Source organism: Arvicanthis niloticus, chromosome X (assembly GCF_011762505.2).
Source record: "Arvicanthis niloticus isolate mArvNil1 chromosome X, mArvNil1.pat.X, whole genome shotgun sequence".
NCBI classification, from domain to species: domain Eukaryota; kingdom Metazoa; phylum Chordata; class Mammalia; order Rodentia; family Muridae; genus Arvicanthis; species Arvicanthis niloticus.
In genome coordinates, this window is record NC_047679.1 from 50,579,790 (window position 1) to 50,602,004 (window position 22,215).

At 36.0% G+C, this 22,215-nt stretch overlaps 1 protein-coding gene across 1 annotated transcript in view; it reads left to right on the forward strand.

The window, feature by feature from the left end:
• Positions 1-22,215, forward strand: part of Heph (hephaestin) — an 84,565-nt gene that overhangs the window by 17,786 nt on the left and 44,564 nt on the right. The window contains exons 9-13 of the mRNA XM_034485877.2: positions 5,352-5,488; positions 6,873-7,004; positions 16,864-17,072; positions 18,016-18,166; positions 20,500-20,712. Of these exons, the coding sequence (XP_034341768.1) occupies positions 5,352-5,488; positions 6,873-7,004; positions 16,864-17,072; positions 18,016-18,166; positions 20,500-20,712 (842 nt within the window). The remainder of the gene's footprint in view (positions 1-5,351; positions 5,489-6,872; positions 7,005-16,863; positions 17,073-18,015; positions 18,167-20,499; positions 20,713-22,215) is intronic.

Below are 22,215 nucleotides of genomic sequence, written 5' to 3' on the forward strand. Positions count from 1 at the left end.
GCACTGCTACTGGGCAGGTGCAAGGCTTTCACAGATGCTACTTATTAAGTTATCAAATGGCATTTACCAGTGTTCTGTACTGGGAATCCTGGCCCTGGGATCTCAAACTAGGTACTAGTTACAAATAAGTTTGTTTGGAGCTCCATCTAGAAATATGGCACCAGCTTCTGGGACTGCCTTCAAATCTGTTATCAAGCAGTAATGAAAGTAGCACCACTTAGGACTTGGAAGCTTGGTGCTTAGAAATGTATACTGGGTTGTTCAGGAGGAACCCAGTATCAGGGATCAGAAGCAACACAGGGAGGAAAGGTGGTGATGAGCAGTGTTAGGTTTGTACAGTGCCTGTGCATGACACTGTGGAGATGAGGAATCTATATGAATAATCTACTCATCTCTCAAGCACTGATTTTAGGATCAAGTTATTGTCAGAGGCAGAAACTTGTTAAACTACCAATCAGGCTGTGCACAAGGCCTATATTACCAATGTTTATCTCAAGGAAGACACACTTATTTGTTTAGACTACCACCACTGCTAATTCTTCATGCTACCACTTCAGACCACATAACAAAAACCAGTTAAAAGCACCACTTGAGAGACATGTTTGCTTGGAGCTAATGCTGCAATACAGGAGAGGAAGAACAGTGTGGTGTCTTGCAGCTGCCTTTTTGAGTAAGTCTAGACTGCCTGATTCTATAGTTTGAGGAGGTGCATTTGGACCAATCAAAACCATTGGGCAATCATAACTTCCTTTTACAACAACCCCAGTCATTTGGGCTATGTTTAAGATCAGTCTTAGTACTACATCCCCCCACCCCATGGAAAAGGACACTGTTTGACTACAGTGGAAATGGTTTATCAAGACTTCTGATTGCAAAACATCTGGAACGAAATATTTCAGATAGTCTTGGCTACAACTGAACCTCTAGGAGCCAGGACAATCAGTTGTAATCTTTGTGTCTCAAGGCACACATAGTTAGTTGGTGCTGGTACAAGTATAGTCTGGCTGGATATTCGATTGGCACTCCTTTTTCTCATGGCAGCTTAGGCAGCAAAAGCATTTAATAGTTGCTAATTAGAAAGTCAGATTGGCTCATTCCCAATGTTTTTGCTTGTTTCTTGGAAAATGAATATCAGAAGGGATCACACAATAAATTTGTAGTGTTTGTTGCCAGTAATAACAGTGACTTTTATTTTATATTTTTATTTTTATTTTTTCTTACAGGTATACATACTGTATGTTAGGTGTATGATTGCCACCCTGCTTCTCCCTAACCTACTTTTTATCAGTTCTTTCTTCTTCCATTAGTTTTCTTTATTTCCCTGAACAGTTAATTCCATTTATTTCTGATTCTACTTTTCTGTCCTATATATGTGCATGATTTTAGGTGGCTGTAAAATCTAGAAATCACAGAGGATAGAAAATGTACAATGTATGTTATTCTAAAACTAGTTTAATTTGGTTAATATGATTCTCTCTAGTTGTATCTATGCATTCTTCTGCAATTAGTGAAACTTTATTTCTGTTTGTGGCTGTAAAATTTCCATTTTGTACACATACCATACTTTCTTTATCCATTCCTGTATTATTGGGCACATAAATTAGTTTCATAGTTTAGCTAGTGTGTACAGTGATTCAGTAAACACCGATGAGCAAGTGTGTCTATGATATGTTGATTTGCGCTCTTTTGGTACAGCTGATTATATGATAGATCTATTTCTAGGTGTTGTTTTCCTTTACTTTTGAGACTCCTCCTTACTGATTTCCATAGTGGCTAGACTGGTTTACATTGCAACCTACAGTGTATAAAAGTTCCCTTGTGTTCACACCTGAATCAACATTTACTATTGTTTCTTGTCTTGAGGACTGATATTCTATTGGAAGTAAGACGGAAACCCAATGATGTTTTGAATTGTATTTCTGGGATGACTGGTGAGGAAGAGTGTATTTATTATATTTGCTTATTGGCCATTTGCATTTCATCATTTGAAAACTGTTCAGGGGGCTGGGTATATGGCTCAGTTGAGAATAATATTTGTTCTTCAAGCATGAGAATCTTGAGTATTTTGAGTTTGAATCTCAAGCATCTATTTGTGCTTATAAACCCTAACAATGGAGAGTAGGAACAGATGGATCCCAAAAGTCATCTATCCTAGTGAAGGGGCAAGATGCTATCTCAAAGCCATGAGGTATGACGACAAGAGAGGAAGACACTGGACTCTGCATGTAAACACATGGGCATATCTATTTATATACTTATATGTATCACATGCACATACAACACAACCTACACAATAAAGAGTTATTTTTTAAAAGAGAATTTGACTATTCATTTTATTAGCTTGCCTACTGATAGGATTGTTTGAGTTTTTAAATTTTTCTGTTTTTTTCTTGTTTATTCTATCTATTAATCCCTTGTGAAATGTCAGCTTGTAGGGGGTTTATCTATACTTAGTTATCTGTTTCTGTTGCTGTACAGAATTTTTTAAACTTCATGTTTTCATTTCTCAGTGTTGGCCTTTATAATCCGAATGACTGTAGTTCTCAGAAAGCTATTATCTATGGCTATATAGTTTTAATATTTTCCTTTCTTTACCCTCTAGCAGTTTCAGAAATTCGTGTCTTACATTAAGCTCTTTGGTCTGTTTGGAGTTGATTTTGTGCAGGTTGGAAAACAGAAATCTAATTTCATCTTCTACATGTGAACATTCAATTTTGCTAGCACTATTTGTTGAAAAGCCTGTCTTTTCTGTACCATGCGTTTTTGACATCTTTATAAAAATTCAAGGGGCTGTAACTGAGTGGGTGGGCTTGTATGTGGATTTTGATTTTGCTCTAGTTATCTACATGTCTGTATTTGTTGCAGTACCATTCTGTTCCTGTTTTTAAAAAATGATTGTATGGTTTTCTTTTAATTTTTTGAGATTACAATTACATCATTTTCTTCTTACCTTTCCTCCTTCCAAATCCTTCCATGTGCCTGTCCGTGCTCTTTAAAACCCATGCCTTTCCTTTTATAATTGTTATTACTATAAGTTTGTAAAGCAATTTGATATCAGTTATTCTGATACCTCTAGCACTATTTGTGTGTGTGTGTTTTCAGAATTTCTTTGATGAACTGGGATCTTTTATGCTTCCAAATGATTTTTAACATATTTTTCCTGTTTCTGTGCAGGGTGATAAAATTTTGATAGTCATTGTATTGAATCTATAGATTACTTTTGGTAGCATAGTCATTTTCATAATATTAATTATTCCTCTTGATGAGCGCATGAGTTCCTTTCATCTTCTGGAGTACTATTCAATTTCTTTTTTGAGTATTTAAAAAGTTTGCATTGTAGAGGTTGTTTGTTTCCTTGGTTACATTTATTCCAAAGTATTTTTGGAGGCAATTTTGAATGGTATTGCTTTCTTGATTTCTTTCTCAGCATGTTCACTTATGATATATAGGTAGACTACTGATTTTTATGTGTTAATTTGCATATGTTGAAGCACTACTGCATTCCTGGAATAAAGTCAAGTTTATCATGGTAATAACATATTTGATGTATTATTGAATTTCACTTTTGATTATTTTATTAAGAAAGGCAGTACCCATGTATATAAACAAGATTGCACTATAATATAAATTTTCTTTTTGTGTGTTTGTGCCTTTAAATGGTTTTGGTGTTAAAGAAATACAAATTTTGCACAGAGAATTTGATAGTGTTTCTTTCTTTAAATAGTGGTGGGTTTTATTTAAACAAACAAACAAGCAAACAGATTTTAAGGTTGCTTAACATCTGCCTAGGGAGAGTGCTCCATATGGAGAATGGTTCGTGATAGCTGTGCATTTGTTTTGGAATGAATGGCTTTTGTTAAGTGTACAGAAACTAACAATAAAAGATAAAATAGCAAGCAGAAGAGGGATGGTAGACCATCAGATCAGACATTTATATCATTGAGCAGAAACTAGTAGGCCAACCCAGGAACCAAAACAGTCACCTGGATTCTCTGACCAGTTAAGAGGGTCAGCAGGTAAAATATCTTCTCTTTAGTGAGATTTGTAATTAGTTGTTCCTAGTTTTTATATAACATTATATTTTTATATCATAGGATAAGCTGAATTTTTTGCTTTGGGAAGGTATTTGGGAATGGTTAGTCCCCCAGCTGTTTTAAAGGACACAATGTTTTTGTCCTAAGAATATGCCCTCCTATTGTTCTCAAGAGCATGGTATTTTTTACTGATGTCAGGTTTTGCTGTTCTTATTTAACTTTCTCTAGGGACCAGCCTGTCCCTGGACAAGTGGTCTTCGAAGAGACTTTAATATAACAGGCTTGTATCTGAAAGGGAAGGGGAAAGCCAGACCATCTTCAGAGTCAGTTTCTCAGTAAGCTTAAAGAGCATTTGACATTTTACCAATAATATGTGTATTATAGAGAGATCGACCCTACTTTTATGTAGAGAAGTTTGGGGTGTACTTGGAATAAAGATGGCCTTGGGATAGCAGGATGTACTGGGCCATACAGAAGTTCTTGAGAGGTTGTCTGGTGCTGAGGAGGCTAGATCTTGCTGCTTTTTCCAGCTACCTGCCTAGGACTTGCAGATTATGTTAGTGTTTGTTGGTTTTTTGTTGTTGTTTTTTGTGTTTTTAAGATCTAGGATATAAAAGATGTTTTGACCATATTCCTGCCAAAACAAAGTGAAGTGTCTAGAGGTGTATGGTCCAGTGACAATGGAGTGACATTCTTCAAAGACTTTATTCATGACAAGATAAGGACAACAGGGATTCTTTGCTAGCTGTTCAGGAGGACGCAGATGACAAATTTTAGACCTTCTAGGAGCAAAATAAATATGACAACAAACACAGATATGTAAAAATGGAGCAAATGATCATGATTACTCAAGAGACAAATAAACGAATATTTGTTGCTGGGGCTGGTATTCCCTTGGGGCAGCACCAGAGAGGGTCCACCTATGAGGAAGAAGAAGGGAGCCAGTATTCCAGCAAAGATATTCATGTACTGCTGAAGTTCTGACAAAATGCACTAATCATGTAAAACTTGTGACTTTAGAAGTTACCATAGGGATAAAAGCTACCAACACCCATCCAATGCCCAGTTTCTGGAGACTGTCCACAGAGAAAGTGCTAGTGTATTCTGGATGCTTCTTCCTAAGTGGGCAAGTGAATTTGGATACAGAAGACTCTTGGTATACTAGTTAATAGTACTACAAACCAGAGAAGGTGTCTTTCTTATTGTGAATTAATCTAGTCACCCATAAAGATCTAGAAGTCTATGTGATAAAGGGTGAGGTGGGAGTCTATTTGATATTCAATGTATTCATATAACATTTACCCTCTTACTTGTCAGTGGCCCAGATAAGTACTTTCAGAAGAGCTCTAGCCGAATTGGAGGTACTTACTGGAAAGTTCGATATGAAGCTTTTCAAGATGAGACATTCCAGGAAAGGTTACATCAGGAAGAAGAAACACATCTTGGAATACTGGGTGAGTAATCCTTAACTCTTAAATTTCATGAACTAGAATCAAAGAAGTGAGAAGAATTTATTACTTGAGTCTGGTGGTGACTCAAGGGAAGTCTGTGTAAATGGATCTCCCAAGTTCAGTCCCAAGAAATGAGTATTTGTGAAAATATGTCACAGGTCTGAGTATGTTTAAAAGTCAATAGGTTAACCATAGTTAAATAGAATTTTGCTATAAGACTTTTGAGAACCTTAGGTTTATTTTTGTTTATGATGAATGTTCAAGCTGAAAATGGAGATTCTATATCAGTTCTCAAATTTGTACTGCTAAAATATTTTGATAATGTCTCCTATTACCGTTTATATTCTGTGAATTGCCTCTGTAGGGCTATTGTTGAAGATCTATTAAAAGGCAGTAAGATCAGCCAGAATCTTGACAATATAGAGCCAGAAGTATACTACCTCAATATATAGACATGTTCATTATTATTAGTGATATAGAACTATGCTTGTTGTATGATATTGAAAACTATATTAGGAATGTCTAAAGCACAGCATTAATACAATAGAAGAAGATTAGGTATGGTTTAATCACTTCATGAAACCAAGAAATGAAACAGATCATATTGGAGAAAGCCTTGGAAATAATATAACATTCCAGGGATATTTGTGTGCAACCGATTCTGTATATAAAAAAAAACATTGTTAGAAATATGAGGAGAAAATGTCATTCCTAGAAGCGAGAGGTTTTTGTTTGGCTGGTGTTCTGAGTGTATACCTAGTTGTTCAGTGATGAAGACCATGTAGAAATTAAGCTAGGAAACCAAACTAGAAGGTTTAACCTAGTAGTAGAGTCAGTATAAGCAGCCAGGCTGATATGTTGGTAGCCTCCAAAGTGACCCAAGTCACACACTGAAGCTCAGAAGTTCTGCTTAGAATACCAATCTAGTTCAGGGCCTGTATTGTCTTTGATTATAATTTGGTTGAGATTTTGGTGAGCTCGGATCGGATCTTAGATAGAACCTACTAGGAAATGTAACTCTGGGAGAACAGAAAACAAATGTAAGACTAATTGAAATGGATCTGACTGGGATGTAAAAGGAAGTCATGACCTTAGATTCTTGCTCTGTAATTGCTACTTGAATTTTTACAGGTCACTCCTTCTTCTCTGAAGTTACTTCATTTGTGTCATGGAGGCAACAACCCCTCCTGTGTGTATATTAGAGTAATAAGTGAAGATTATGAGAGACAGTGAATTTATTATTATGAATAGCATGATTCTTAGAATAGATTATTTTCAGGAGAAGTATTCTCTATCTTGTGTAAATTCAGTTATTTCTTCTCCTTATCCTTTTGTTTATATTCTTCATCTGTTTTCATTTTCATAGTCTCACTTTCCCATTTTCTAGGACCAGTGATAAAGGCTGAAGTGGGTGACACCATCCAGGTGGTCTTCTATAACCGTGCCTCCCAGCCATTCAGCATACAGCCCCATGGCGTCTTTTATGAGAAAAACTCTGAGGGCACAGTGTACAATGATGGTGAGTTGGAAAGGTTTCCAATAATGTAGGGTATAGGTGGCTCTAGAAGGAAATAAGTGAAGAGTGGGGAGAAAGAGCAAAGTTGTGGTCATTTGAATGAATGAATAATGAAATAGTAAAAAGGAGTCCAACTCATTAATAATAAAAAAACATGACTTTTAAAGTTTTTTTTAAAAAGATTTAAAAGCATTTTAAAAGATTTTTAAAGTATTGCTGAAAAAAAATGTAGTCTTGTAAATAGTATTTTTAGAAGCCATGGGTATATGTGGCATGGGCAAAATTTAGAGTTCTATTCTCAGCACCAAAATTAAAATATATGTGAATATATTCTTAATATAAAATATGCTCATCATGAACTTTTGAAAAACATGAATATATACAACTATAAAATAATCATTCATAGGAAAATTGTCATTTATATTTTTATATCTTTTAAATATTTTCTGTAATTATAAATTCTTATTCTATAATGTATTATTAATATATTTAAAGAATGAGATGATAAGATTTGAACAGTTTTTCATTCTACTGTTGTTAACATTACATTTTATCTGTCTGTGATCATAATATAACATTTCCATGGCCTCTGTAACACCTTTTCACATGGATTTTCCATAGCTTATTTACTTTAGTGTCTATTGCTAAGGCATATAACTTTTTTTTAAAAAAAAGTTTTAAATAGCCCTAACATTTAAATAATGAATGTGTATATCCTAGCTTCATTTGGGGGGAGGGTTACATCACATGACAGAATCCTAGAAGTGAGATTACTTTGTAACTGATTTCATATTTTCTCAGGTGATACTATCATATGCTCATTCTAAGATAAGCATATAAGAAGCACTGAATGTCAAAGCTGCAAACAAATATAAAAATACTTTCTATAAGCCATTCAGACATTGTTTTTTTATGAAGTCAATATTATGAAGAAGGGGACAGAGTTATACAGATATAATCAAATGCAACCTGCAAACTTCTATTGATCCTTGATATAAAAATAGCTTGAACCAACATTGAAAACTCAGATATGAGGGTACACATGTAATACTGATATTTTAGAGGCCATGTCAGGAGGTATACAATTTTGGAGCTATTCTGGTGCTATAAAACAAGACTCTGTCAAAAAGCATAACACGTTGGGTATGGTGGCTCATGTCTATCATCACAGCAGTTAGGAAACAGAAAAGGATTGCCAGGATAAGTGAAACTACCTGGGATTGTACTCATTTCTAAGGTAGCCTATGCAATCCTAGTAAAATTCTGTCACAGAAAATTTTAAAAATGAAAGCAAGCAGAAACTTTAGGGATAACTTAAGAGGTTTGGGCATAAATTATTCCTTCCATGATGTTAGGGGATTTCTTAGTTTTAATAATGATTTACTAGTAACACAGAAGATAATTTTTAAGAATTGTTTTATTCTCACTTTTATTAGTTCTTTGAGAGTTCCATACAATGTATTTTAATCATATACACTTCCTCCACCCACTATTCCTAGATCCATCCCCATTTCCCTACCAATGCAATTTGGTATCTTAAAATGGCAACAATGACAAATCAACTCCAATTGTGCTGCACATACATTCTTGGATATGTGGCCTTTACTGGAAGGTCTTCAACTCACCAGGGCCTGTTTACTTTAAGAAAATGGACTCTTCCTTCTCAAGCAGCTAGTAGCTTCTCAGCTAATTGTGGAACTTTGTATTCAACTCCCCTCTCCAGGATGGAATTTTGTCTGGTTTGAGATTGCACAGGCCTTGTCCATTCTGTCTCAGCTGCCAAGAATTTGCATGTGCAGCTACCCTGCTGTGATCAGAAAACACTGATTCCTTGTATCTATCATCTGCCTCTGTCTTTTAGGATATTTCTATTCCCTTTCTTCAGTGATTTCTAAGCCTTGGATAAAAATATTCCATTCAGGGCTGAGTATTATCTAGTCTCTTTTTTCTCTGTACCTTGGCCATTTGTGAAGTCCTGTGTTAATCATTATTTACTGCAAAAAGAAGTTTCTCTGATGAGAGTGGAGAGATTCATGTATCTCTTCATAGAACAATAAATATGTCAGTCATTAGCAATGAGTGTAATATTTTGTCAATTTAGCAGAATGATAGTAATATGTTCTTTCCTAGGGCCCAGAACTTACCTATATATCTGCAGGTTCTTGGACCCAATAATAGTTCCAATCACAAAGTAGTTGGTTCCTCCCATAACACTATTGTGGCAATGGTATGTCTTACCAGGCTGGCCATTGTTATAGTTCACAGCAACCCAAGGTTGGTGATTCCTTTTCTCCTCTACTGGCATTCTTACTACTATTTAACAGAATGACAGCTAATGAGTGTGAATGAAGCTTCTAGGTGTATCAGCTTGATTTCTCCATGTTCTATGAAACAATCTTACCATATCTGGTGGCTTCAGTAACAGAGCTTTTCTATCCAGTTTTTGAGGGTAACCAGAAGTATTGTCAAGAGTCTTTAGTATTTAGAAGTCAATGGGATTTTATTTATCAACATCTCCAAAATAGATAACCCATACTTGTTACTCATTTGTTGGCCTGTGGTAACTAGTAGAGGCATGCTGTGCTGATGTGGGGTAACTCCATTTAAATTTTTTGTTGATGTGCATGAGTTTATTTTATGAAACCTTTATAGTACTAGGTTTTCCCTATGATCTTTTCCCAAAAAATCCGTAGTGTTGATTATATCTTTCTATTTCCTTTTCTGTGCTGTCATATCCTTCTGTTTCTCGTTTAACCCTTCCTGTACCATCATTCACCCATAGCCCTTAATATTACTGTATTTTATTTCCTCTCCCTTGAGAAATGCTCATCCCCCAGGTACCTTGCTGAATTCCTGACTTCTATGTGTATTCCAAATGCAAAATACATGTCCAGAGACTCAAAGCTAACACCAGCAAATGACAGAAATGATAATGTGTGTGTTTCTGAGCCTGAGTTTCCTCACTCAGAAGGATTATTTACCACTCTATCTATTTACATGAAAATTTCTTTTTCTAAATAGCTGTAATATTATATTATGTGATTGTAACACTTTCCACTACCCGTTCATTAGTTGATAGACATCTAGGCTGTTTCCATTTTCCAGGTAGTCTGAATAGAACAACAATGAACATGGATATACAGGTATCTTTATGGTAGGATACCAAATCCTACCATAAAGGATATCCATTGAGGATATGACTAAGAGTGATATAACTGGGTCATGTGGTAGATCTCTTATAGCTTTTCTCCACACTGATTTTCATAGTGACTATAACAGTTTGCACTCCCACCAGCAATGAATAAATGTTCTCCCTTCTATGTGGCATGTGTCCACCATTTGTTTTCATGATCTTGGTCATTCTGACTGGGGTAAAAAGAAATCTCAAATAGTTTTTATTTTGCATTTTTTTCTGATGGTTTAGGATGTTGAACCTTTTAAAATGTGTTTCTCAACCATTTGGGTAGGTTTCATCATTTATGAACTGCTACTGATTTTTGTCTGTTAATTTTCTTTTTTGCTACTTTGTTGAATATATTTATCAGGTATAGAAGATTTCTGGTGGAGTATTTAAATATGTTAGGTCAAATGTATCTATAAATTTATCTGTTTGCTAAACTTTCCCAACCTTGTGGAATATAGATTTTTAAAGTATGTCCCAATGATTCACTGAATTTCCTTGGTATCTAATATGATATTTTTCTTTTAATTTGTATTTTTCTTAATTTGGATCCTCTGTTTCTTTTGGTTAACTTGACCAAAAGTTTGTTGAAATTTTCAAACAATCAGCTCTTTGCTTCATTGATTTGTTGTATTGAATTTTTCATTTCCATTTTCACTAATTCAGCCCTTATTTTGATTACCTCTTACCATATATACATATATATTTGAGCAGTGGTATTTGCCCATGTTTTTTCAAAGCCTTTAGTTGCATCATTAACTCATTCATTTGAGAATTCTTAATTATTTTATGTGGACATTTAGTGATAAACTTTCTTCTTAAGACTGCCTTCATTTTGTCCCAATAGATTTTGAAATGTTGTCTTTTCATTTTCATTCAATTCTAAGATATTTTTAAGTTTATTTTTAAAGATTAATTTATTTTTAATTTAGGTATATGAGTGCTTTGCCTGTAGATATGTATGGGCACCATGTACATGCCTGGTATACACACACACACACACACACACACACACACACACACACACACCAGAAATGGAGGTATGATAAATGAGGCTATGAGCAGTTATGGGCTGTCATGTGGTTGCTAGCAAACAAACTCAGGTTCTTTTCAAGAACAGGAAGTACAAATAACCTCTGTACCATCTCTCTGATCCTTCTAGGAATTTTGAAAATCATCTTTATGGCTTCATCTTTGACCCAATTATCATTCAGTTGTATGTTTTTTTAGTTTCTTTGTATTTTTATACTTTCTGTCATTTCTTTGCCTGCTCATATCTGATTCTATTTTGTTGTGGTCATGTAGGATATAGGATGTGATTTCAGTTTTCCAATATTTGTTGAGTATTGCTTTGTGTACTAGTACATGGTCTATTAGGGAGAACATTCCTTAGGCTTCTGAGAAGAATATGTATATTTTGGTGTTTGGAGTGTTCTGTAGTTTTCTGATAGGTCCATTTGATTTTCTTCTTTTTTATGTAATTTAGTTTCAGTCTATCTCTGCTTAGTTTACTTCTGTGTGACCTATTAGTGAGTGTCAGGTATTGAAGTCACCCACTGTCACTATGTTGTGGTGAATCTGTGGTTTTAGTTTTAATGGTAATTTGTTTATGAAATCAGGCATCCCTATATTTGGTATGTATATTTTTCTGATAGTAATCACCTGTTGGTAGAGTTTTTCTATAAGGAGCATGAAATATCCATTTCACATCTCTGACTAGTTTTCTCAAATATTTAAATAGCTACATCTGCTTATTTTTCATTTTCATTTGCTTGGAATGACAATGAAATATATTTTTACTGGTTATTTTATTTATTTACATTTCAAATGTTATCCCCCTTCCCAGTTTCCCTTCCACAAGCCCCTTATCCCCATCTCCTTCCCCTTGCTTCTATGAGGGTGCTCCACCACCCATCCACCCACACCCTTGTCTCAGTGGCCTTCCCCTATCCTGGGTCATTGAGCCTCCACAGGACCAAGGGGCTCCCCTTCCAGTGATGCCAGATAAGGCCATCCTCTGCTACATATCCAGCTGGAGCCATAGGTATCCCCTGTGTATTCTTTGGTTGGTGGTTTAGTCCCTGAGAGCTTTGGGGGGTCTGGCTAGTTGATATTGTTGTTCTTCCTATGGGATTACAAACCCTTTTAGCTCCTACAGTCTTTCCCCTAACTTCTCCATTGGGATCTCTATGCTCAGTTCAATGTTTGGTTGTGTACATCTACATCTGTATTGGTCCAGCTCTGGCAGAGCCTCTCAGGGAATGCATTTTTAAAAGTCCCCCTATCTTAAGAAGGTGTCTGTCTTTCATGGTGAGTCATATTTCTTGAAAGTAACAGATGAATCCTTTGTTATAATACAGTCTTTCTGTGTCTTTTTGTTGTAAAGTGAGATCAGTAATCTTCAGTTACTATCACATGATGTGTGTTAATTCTTGTCATTTTGTTGATTTCGTGGTGTATTATTAGATCTCTTTTGATTACCTGTCCTGGCATTGCTTATTTGGCCCTTATGACCTCTTGGTTTTGTTTATTCTTTTCTTCAAATTGAATATTAGTCTAGTTCTGTAGAGCTGGCTTTCTAGTCATAGATTTCTTTAGTATGTTTTTACCATGGAAATTTTTGTTTCTTCTTTAATCTTAATAGTTTTTTCCTGAGTATTATAGTCTGTGTTGATAGTTGTGATATCTTGGGATTTGGAATACATCTTTCCAGGCCTTTCTGGCTTTAAAGGTTTCTGTTAGATACTTAATGTTTATTCTAACAGCTATGCCTTTAAATGTGTCTTCACTTTTCTCTCTTGCATTTTTCAGTACCCTTTCTTTATCCTTCATATTTAATGCTTTAACTTTAATATGTTTATTTTTGTCTGCTAGTCGCTCTATAGGACTTTTCTTTTTTTAACCTAGATGGGCTTCTCTTTCTCTGGGTTGGGAATTTTTCTTCTGTGATTTTACTATTCTCTATGCCTTCAATGTGATAGCCTTCTTCTGTGCCCATTTTTGGAATCTAGGTCTTTCATTGATGTCCCAAAGTTCTTCTGTGTTCCATTCATATATATTAAAATTTTTCGGGGCTGGTGAGATGGCTCAGTGGTTAAGAGCACTGACTGCTCTTCCAGAGGTCATGAGTTCAAATCCCAGCAACCACATGGTGGCTCACAACCATCCATAATGAGATCTGATGCCCTCATATGGGTGTCTGAAGACAGCTACAGTGTACTTACACAAAATAAATAAATAAATTCTAAAAAAAAAAAAAAATTTCATTGACCTTTACTAAATAATCCAATACCTCTACTTTGTCAGCTATCACTAAATCTCTGTTTTTGTTATGACACATTTTGTTGGTGAGGCCTTCCATTTACATTCCTAGTTTGCTTTTTGAGTTTTTCTTTTCCAGTATCTTTTCAGTTTGGAGTCTTTTAAAATTTTAAACTCTATTTTTATGTCTTGGATTGACTTCCTTATCTCTGGTACCTTTTTGCTTTAGTATTGTTTGAGCTGTTTACCATTGTGATAATCTTTTGAATTTTTTGTCTGAAAGTGTCTCCATTTATTTTCAACAAGAGATACTGCGGTGTGAATTTGTGTTTTGGAGACAGCATGTTATTTTCTTTGATTGTTGTTTTTCTGTGTGTGTATATGTGTGTTGTTATTCCTGCATTAGAACTTGCACATCTGGGGTTACTTTGTTGATTAATTTTCTTGCTTTTGTTTTTGTTCAACTCATTTTTCTTCTTTCAGCAGTGGTTTTTACAATGTTTTCTGGACAGAGCTAATTCCTAATAGGGTTGGAATCTTGATTTCATATGTTTAACTGGTATTTGGGAATACAACTTCCATCTAGGCTTGGATAGAGTCTTGAGCAAGTTTCCCTTGGCAATGTGGATTTGTCTTGGGTTTAAAAGCTTTGTAGGCTAATGAGAGGGTCCCAATCAGGCAGTTGCCATGGCTTTGGGACTCTGGATTATGTATGATAAGGATCTCTGTTGGGGATTGAGCTGGTGAGTGCCAGAGGGATATAGGCTGAAAGGAAGTAACTGCTACTGGCAAGCAGCTTTAGGACTTGGTGAGCTAAATGGAGAGATGCAGGAAGGGAGAACAGTGGTAGCCTACTTGGGTCCATAGTACATGAGGTAGTTACAGGGACCCTGGTAATAAGTTCAGTTTTACTATTTTTAATTATGCATGTGTGTGTTTGTATATGTACACATGAATTCAGGTGCCCTTGGAAGCTAGAGGTGTTCAATTCTTCTGGAGCTGGAGTGAGTCATAAGCTGAAGGGTGTGCTGGAAACTGAACTCAGGTTTTCTACAAGAGCAATATATGCTTTTAACTGCTAAGCCATCTGCTCAGCCCTATCATAAGGAATTCTTACTGATGTATGTTTAAATATGAGGTCATGGTGGCTTAAATTTTATTTGTAAATGATTCAGCAAATGAAAAACCAAACAAGCAAAAACCTGTATGTAGGAGAATAGATGTAAATATGTGTGAATGGAGACTTTTATTTTCTTATGGTGGTTGAGGATAAAACCTAAGACTTCAGAGACTCTAAGAATATGTTCTACCACTAAACTATAACCCTCAGTAGAGGTAAATACATTAAAGATGGCAAAATTTTATAAAAGGGCATTGAGTCTAAAGATAAGATTATAATTGTGCCTTTTAAAACATTTTTAATTGTAAAAGCTGAATGATATAACGGTATTTTCATACATGTTCAATGTTTTAATTATATTCACTTGCTATGATGTCTCTTCTCCACCATTCCTCCCTTTCTCTTATCAACTAGCTCCCTCTTCTGTGTCACATCCATTGTATTATTCTTTAAAGTTTTCTATTTATTAAAATTTAAGAAATTAGAAATGATGAGTGAATAAGAAAAGATAAGTTCATAACATCAAATATTTTCCCTTTGAAACAAATTATACTACCAATGTATATTTTTATGTTATTATAGAATTATTATGATTATTTCTTCAGGATATAATTAGTTGGTCAGAGGATATGCACATTGAAGTTTATATCACCTTCTTCCATATTGTTTTCTGCACAGATGTGTAATCTGACTAATATTTAGCTCATCAATGTAGGGCCATGAAAGGGGTCTTGGTTTTTGGCAGAAGCACTGGCTGGAAGTAGCTGGGAGACCCTGCAAGGGATGGGTATTTATTTCACCTTGCTCCCAGAATCCAGGCTCCTAACATGTGGTATGGAACTCCATTAACTTGCACTCTTCAGTCACATAGGGCAAGGCTTCTACCAGCACAGCCACAGTTAGAGTTAGAGGGCATGACTACAGGCCTCAGCCTCAAGAGATTTACATACTAATGAGATACCTGAAGGTCAGAGGGCATAGCCAATTAAGCATTCTTCCCCAGACCCTCCCCTCTTTCTCCCTCCCTATTTAACTCAGGTCTGCCCTGAGTTTCAGGGGGGTGCACATCCAGGTTCAACCATCATCCATCATGCTAATAAAGCCATTTTGGAAACACATGGACTTTCTCAGGTTATTGGGGCCTGCCGTCTTGCGGCTGTCATGGAGGACCTCTGCGTTCCAGCCACAGGGACCCACACATCAACATTATGAAAGGGTTATTTTCTTGCAACCTCACCTACACTAGGACAATCTTTTATTTATTTATTTAATTTGGTCAAAACGAGAGTCTTATAAGCAACACCAATGTAACTCAGTATTGTTTTGATTTGTATTTATTTGCCTGCTTTTCTTTAACCTTATTTACAGTAATCACTATACATCTAACTTTATTTCTGTGCATGAAGATTTTTAGGACTTTTGATGCATTTTGCCAGTATTATTTTCAGAAAGAGTTATCTCTGTTTATATCTAAACTGTAGGTTAATGAGTTAGGTAGTATTTAAACCATTTTCACCATACTGAGTAAAATTAATAAAACATTGCCAATTTGATAGATCACAAATTATTCAGGTACTTTCACTTATATTTCTTTGGTTACTAATATGCTGAAACTTAAAATAAAAACACAGTTCTTTACTTTGAGAATGTTCTGTGTCCATTTAAAAGGTCATACCCTTAAGACAGGCTGTAGTTCAGTGGTAGAACTCTTGTCTAGCATGAATAAAGCACTGCATTTATTCTCCAGCACTGTAGAAAAATAATAATTATAAAGAAGTTACAGTGTAAGTAATCTCTATGCACAAACATATACATCTATAGACATATGTACACCTTCACATACATACATATATATTAAATTTAAAAAGTGTTTGTAATAAGAATTGTTCAAAGATGAAATGGACCATAATGACAGGTAGTAAGCCTTCCCTTCAATGAAGTGTTTTAAGTAGAGGTAGGTATATAAGAGTAAATTAATATTTGTATTCTAATAAGAAATATTCCAAAGAAATATTGAAATCTCTTTCAGTAGTGAGGTCATTTGATTTAAGAAAATTGGAACTTTGTCAATGTTCATACTGACTCAGTTCATGTAATAGCTAGTGATAGAGCCAGAACCCAAACTCTGGTCTCTTGATTACTAAAGTTATTTTTGTATGTCCCTAAACCAGAAATTTTTTCAGTATCAGGTTGCATGTACTTCCAACATTGATTTGTAGTTTATAATTTTTATTACGCTCTTTGGAGCTGATGAGTTATACTCTAGCCAATGTGAATAATGATTTCATGTTTCCCTACAGGCACATCTCATCCCAAAGTAGCCAAGTCATTCGAAAAAGTAACATACTACTGGACTGTTCCTCCCCATGCTGGGCCCACTGCTCAGGATCCTCCCTGTCTCACCTGGATGTACTTCTCTGCTGCAGATCCCACAAGAGATACAAATTCTGGCCTGGTGGGCCCTCTACTGGTGTGCAAGGCTGGGGCCTTGGGTGCAGATGGCAAGCAGGTATTTCTGGGGAGTCTGGGTAGAAGACTGGCTGGAGAGAAATAAAACTGAGTTTCTGGGTTGTGCCAAGGATGGGGCTGGATCCTAGAGGTAAGGAAATAGAAGGAATATAAACAAAGCAATTATATCAGAAATTAATAGATGATGACCTCCTGTTCTTACGTATTTTATTTTATATGAAAACACAGAACTATCTTAGGTTTTGATTCTTCTTTTATCCTATCCTTCAATTATTATTCTCCCTCCTAACTCAGTGGCCCATAAAATTGTTCCCAACATAAACTTACTTTAATATATGTTTGCCTTTTTCCCATCTAACCCGTCATTTCTAACTGTATAACCTTGGACCAGTTACTTAAATTCTCTTTAACTCAACTTCTTCATCTGTAAAGAAAGGGTTAACAAAGGAAGAAGTTATCTTTGATTTCTTTGGATAATCATAAAATTAATACATGTAAAGTGCTTACTACAGTATCTGACATATAGTAAGTACCTAGTAAACAGTAGCTGTAAAAATAGTAAATAATGGTAATCCATTTCTATTGGTTTTATTTTTTCAAATTTTCTTTCATAAACCCTCTCTGCTTTCTTAGTTATTCTCCCTTCAATCCTCTCCCTAGGTGGCTTTGGGCTATCTCTGGTCACATACTGTGCTGTTTTCTTAATCCACACCTGGTGATTCTTCCCTGCTTCCTTTCATACATCACTTGCCTCCAGACTTGTTCCTTTACGCTGACCTTATCTCCTCTACAATTTTAAGTTTTCCTGATGAAAGCCTGCCTAGTAACAACTGCAGCTCTGAGCATGAGATATGAGCCTGGCTCAGAATCTGAAAAAGGACATGAGAAAGAATCAGGAATCCTTGTGTCTACAACTACGAAATATTCAACTGCTGAAACAATTGTCATTCCTCCCTCTATTTTTTTTTCCAATGGGACTACAGAAAGGAGTGGATAAAGAATTTTTTCTCCTCTTCACTGTGTTTGATGAGAACGAGAGCTGGTACAACAATGCCAATCAGGCAGCTGGTATGTTGGATTCCCGACTGCTCTCAGAGGATGTCGAGGGCTTCCAAGAATCCAATCGAATGCACGGTATGGGGAATAGTTTTTGCTTTTAACTATAGCTTTAAGGCCTCAAGCAAAATGCCATTCAAACCATACTTATAACTAGTTCCTAAAAATGTTCATCTCGTTGATCATCTCTATTCAAGAGACAAGCTAGATTGAAAGATAAAATGTAAAACAGTTCTGTTTTTTTAAAAATTATTATTACTGTTCTTCCTATTTTTTCTCTATACCCCTCATACCTGCTGCTCTGTGTTTGTAGTTATACACAGAGGTTATAAGAGGCTGTCCTAACTACTGAGCCATGTCACCACACTGCAACAGCAGCTGTTCTTTCACTGATATCTTGGGCCATGATCTGTATTACACAGTATGGGAGGCACTGGAAGATAGTGGTGGAAGATGAAAATTGTATACAAATGATATTATACGGGGTATGCCAGATTAAGCTGGAATGATATTATTTCATTCTTTTTCTTTGTTGTCCAGTAATAGAATCCAGGGCCCTTTTGCCTGCTGGGCAAGTGTTCTATCACTGGGCTACAGCTGCAACCTCTATCCAGTCTTGTTTTCCTCTACCTTTCTCCCATATATCATACGTCAGCAAAGTATGACCATTTTTCTCCCCACAACCATAACTTCTACTTATTTCATATTTTTGCATTGTTATGCTCTTTGCTTAAAAAATACATATTCACACATTTACTGTCAGCATTTGGAAATTCTTCCCATTTCTAAGATTCTACTCATAAGCTCCCTCACCAATATTTCCACTTCTTATGACTGAAGTCCAGGATGGTGATTCTCCTTTCTATGCGCCATTGTACTTTAGTAATTTTAGAAGCATATGTTTCATATAGTTGTCAACATTGTAACTGATACATAGTTCTTTACTTCCTCTAGAGTATGTTGATTATCTATGCATCTTCTACATTATTTAATTATTAGGTGAATGTTAATTGAATTACTGAACTACCAAATTAATGGTTAGGTGGATGAAAGAGGGAGTGAAAAAACTAGTCCCAGATTTCACTGAGCACCCAGCAATTTTCAATGATGTAAATAACACCCATGACAATAATTATAGAATAGTCCAGGCAGACTACTAAAAGTATAAAAGAGCCTTTTAAGTTCAAAAGAGAAGAACATTAATAAGGAACAGTAAGTGTAGATGATCCATTCAAGAAGGGGATGCTTGAGTTGGAGCTGAAGACTGAATAGGGTTACAGTCAAGACATTATAGGCAGTGGAGGCAGAAACTGAAGATTAGCAATGATCTCATCGGAACCCAGGGGGTTGGTTAAATGAATCCTGGACTCTGATTCCAGTGTAGGTGGGAGCATTGAAAGTTCTCCCTATATTTGGGGGCAAGTAGATAGTAAGAAGACATAAAATTGAATGCATTGACTTCTGCATCCTTGCTTTCCTTCCCAAGGTAGTCCATTATTGTGAGAAAAGTAAGACACTCCCATGAATCATGTCATTCCACTTTGAATTAGTTGAACTAATAGGCAGTCATAGAGAGACAGAAATGGAGATTCTTAGTGTAGGAAATTTTTGGACACTCTGGAATATGTTGTATTACAGAAATCTTCCTTTAGAGGAAGGACAGACCTATAGAAAATCTGAGGGATAGGGAGGACATGATGGATGAGTAGATTAGTAGATTACATAGAGGCAAGAATTGAAGTTTATTCTAGGCTTGAGGGGGAAGCATATAAAAATATATACTGTAAATAAACTAAGTTTAACACTTTAAAGATATAAAGATGATAGATCTCCTAGGATAATGGTGAGGGTATATGTGTATGTAAATGCTTTAGGTAGGAGTATCTGGAAAGAGGCTTTTCACCAAGAGTTGTCGGTGAGCAAATATCTTTTGTATTACCAGTGTAGATGAAGAGGAGTTGTTAACTTGAATTTGAAACTTTGGGAAATACTGTATGGAAGGGTGTAGAATTAGAACGGTGAGGTGAAAGAACAATCACAGACATTGCAAGAAAATTAGAACATGTAGCATGCAAGACAAGTTGGAAAACTAAGGGTAAACAGGAGAGTTTGAGGCATGTGTATTTGGGTGTATGCATGTAGAAGTTGAAGTAGTAGGTAATAGTTCACTGTTTCCAGAGTGTTGTAAAGAAGAGGAAAGAGATGAGAACAAAAAAAGCTAGTTGGGTTCTCATCCTAAAGAAATTCTATGAGTAGAAATTGACTATCATAACAAGAAGCAGAGATATTTAGGATGCTCTGGAATTTCAAGTTATGGGAAACTAAAATACAGGGCTGATATGCTGCTGCTGACTATGATTTGAATAGTCTGATCTCATCTCCCTAATTTGTCTTGTGTTTTTATTTTCCAGCTATTAATGGATTTCTGTTCTCTAACCTGCCCAGGCTGGACATGTGCAAGGGTGATACTGTGGCCTGGCACCTGCTTGGCCTGGGCACGGAGAATGACATACATGGGGTTATGTTCGAGGGCAACACTTTACAGCTTCAGGGCATGAGGAAAGGTGCAGTCATGCTCTTTCCTCACACCTTTGTGACAGCCATCATGCAGCCTGACAATCCTGGTAAGTGCATTAGCAGCAGGCACAAGACTTAATAGGCTTTGTTATGTAGGCAGCAAGAATGACAAGGGTTAACATGGAAGGAGGAAGGACTGATGAAAACAAAAGAATGTGTTCAGGGGGTTGAGAGAGTTTCAAAACACTTTATTTCTTCAATGTGTTGTCCATGTTCTGATTATTTGATGTTTTCATTACTTGCATAGTGAATGGAAAGTTGGAAAAGTTTTGTTTTGCAGGAAGAGGAGAGAAGTTTAAGCACTACTCAGCTTCAATATAGCAGGGTACATTAGCCACATAGCATTTTGGCCACATAGAGATAGATTATAATACAATCCATATATCTGGAAGGTCAATGTACCTGTATTTTCAGCTTTGGTATTCTGTGAAGATTTCTGCACTGCCCCTTGCTCTCTCTCTCTTTCTGTGTGTGTGTGTGTGTGTGTGTGTGTGTGTGTGTTGACTCAAATGTATTTGTAAAGAAAACAAAAAACTAGAGAAAGCTATGTTTGATTCAACTACATGCCTTTGTAATGACTAAGATTTGAGGAACATTTGTGGCCTTCCTTTGGGATATAATAAGGAACAGAGGAAATGTAAAACAATCCGAAACAAAGTCATTCTTTGGGTATGGAAAGGAACGACTGGAGATCTGAAGATCTGGAATTCAGTTCCTGTTTATATTGCCTACAAGCATGACATGAGCAATCCACTTCACTTGACTATGTGTTTAACCATCTTAGGTCAGAAACGCAAACCTCAGAAGGACCTTTACCAACATGCTAATCACTTTGCTTTAATCACTCTCCTTATTTGTACAGATTCAGCTTCTCCTCCTTTCTTCCTTCCCCACTTCCTTCCTCCTCATTTCCTTTCTCCTCTGCACCTCCTCTCTTCTCTTCTCCCATGTTCTCGACAGTAATTCTGCCCTGCTTTCTTCATGAAGAAATTTGACTCGAATGCTTTTTATTTATTGTTTCTCAGATTCCAGTAATCTCAAAGCATTTTATAATACATAGGCATTTTCTTCAGCCCCTAGGGTGTATTCTTTTTCCAGCCAGTAGGTGGCAAAAGTGATTGTAAGAAAGTTTACGCATCATCACCACAATCCTGACTCCACTTTTATTTATTTTTTTAACTTTTATTTTTGTTGTGTAAATTCTAATTATATTTAGAATATAGTTCCTTTTAAAAGTACTTCTTTGCAACAATAATTTCTTCATGAGTATGAACTTTACAAACACAACATTAAGCTATTCTCTTCACATATCTTACTGTTTCCCATCTACTATGAACACTTTCTTGGCGGGGGAGAGTTGTTAGCAAATTATAAATTATCAGTTAGTACAATTGCAAGAAGCAAGAGGAGCATGTGCTTTCAGTGAATGGAACTTGGGGCGAGGATTGGGGAAGCTCTGAATTAAAAAGATCATATTCTTGAGCTTTAATCTCAAAGCCAAACTCCACATTTAATCTCCTTTCTGAAAAATTAGTTGGGATCCCACAAAA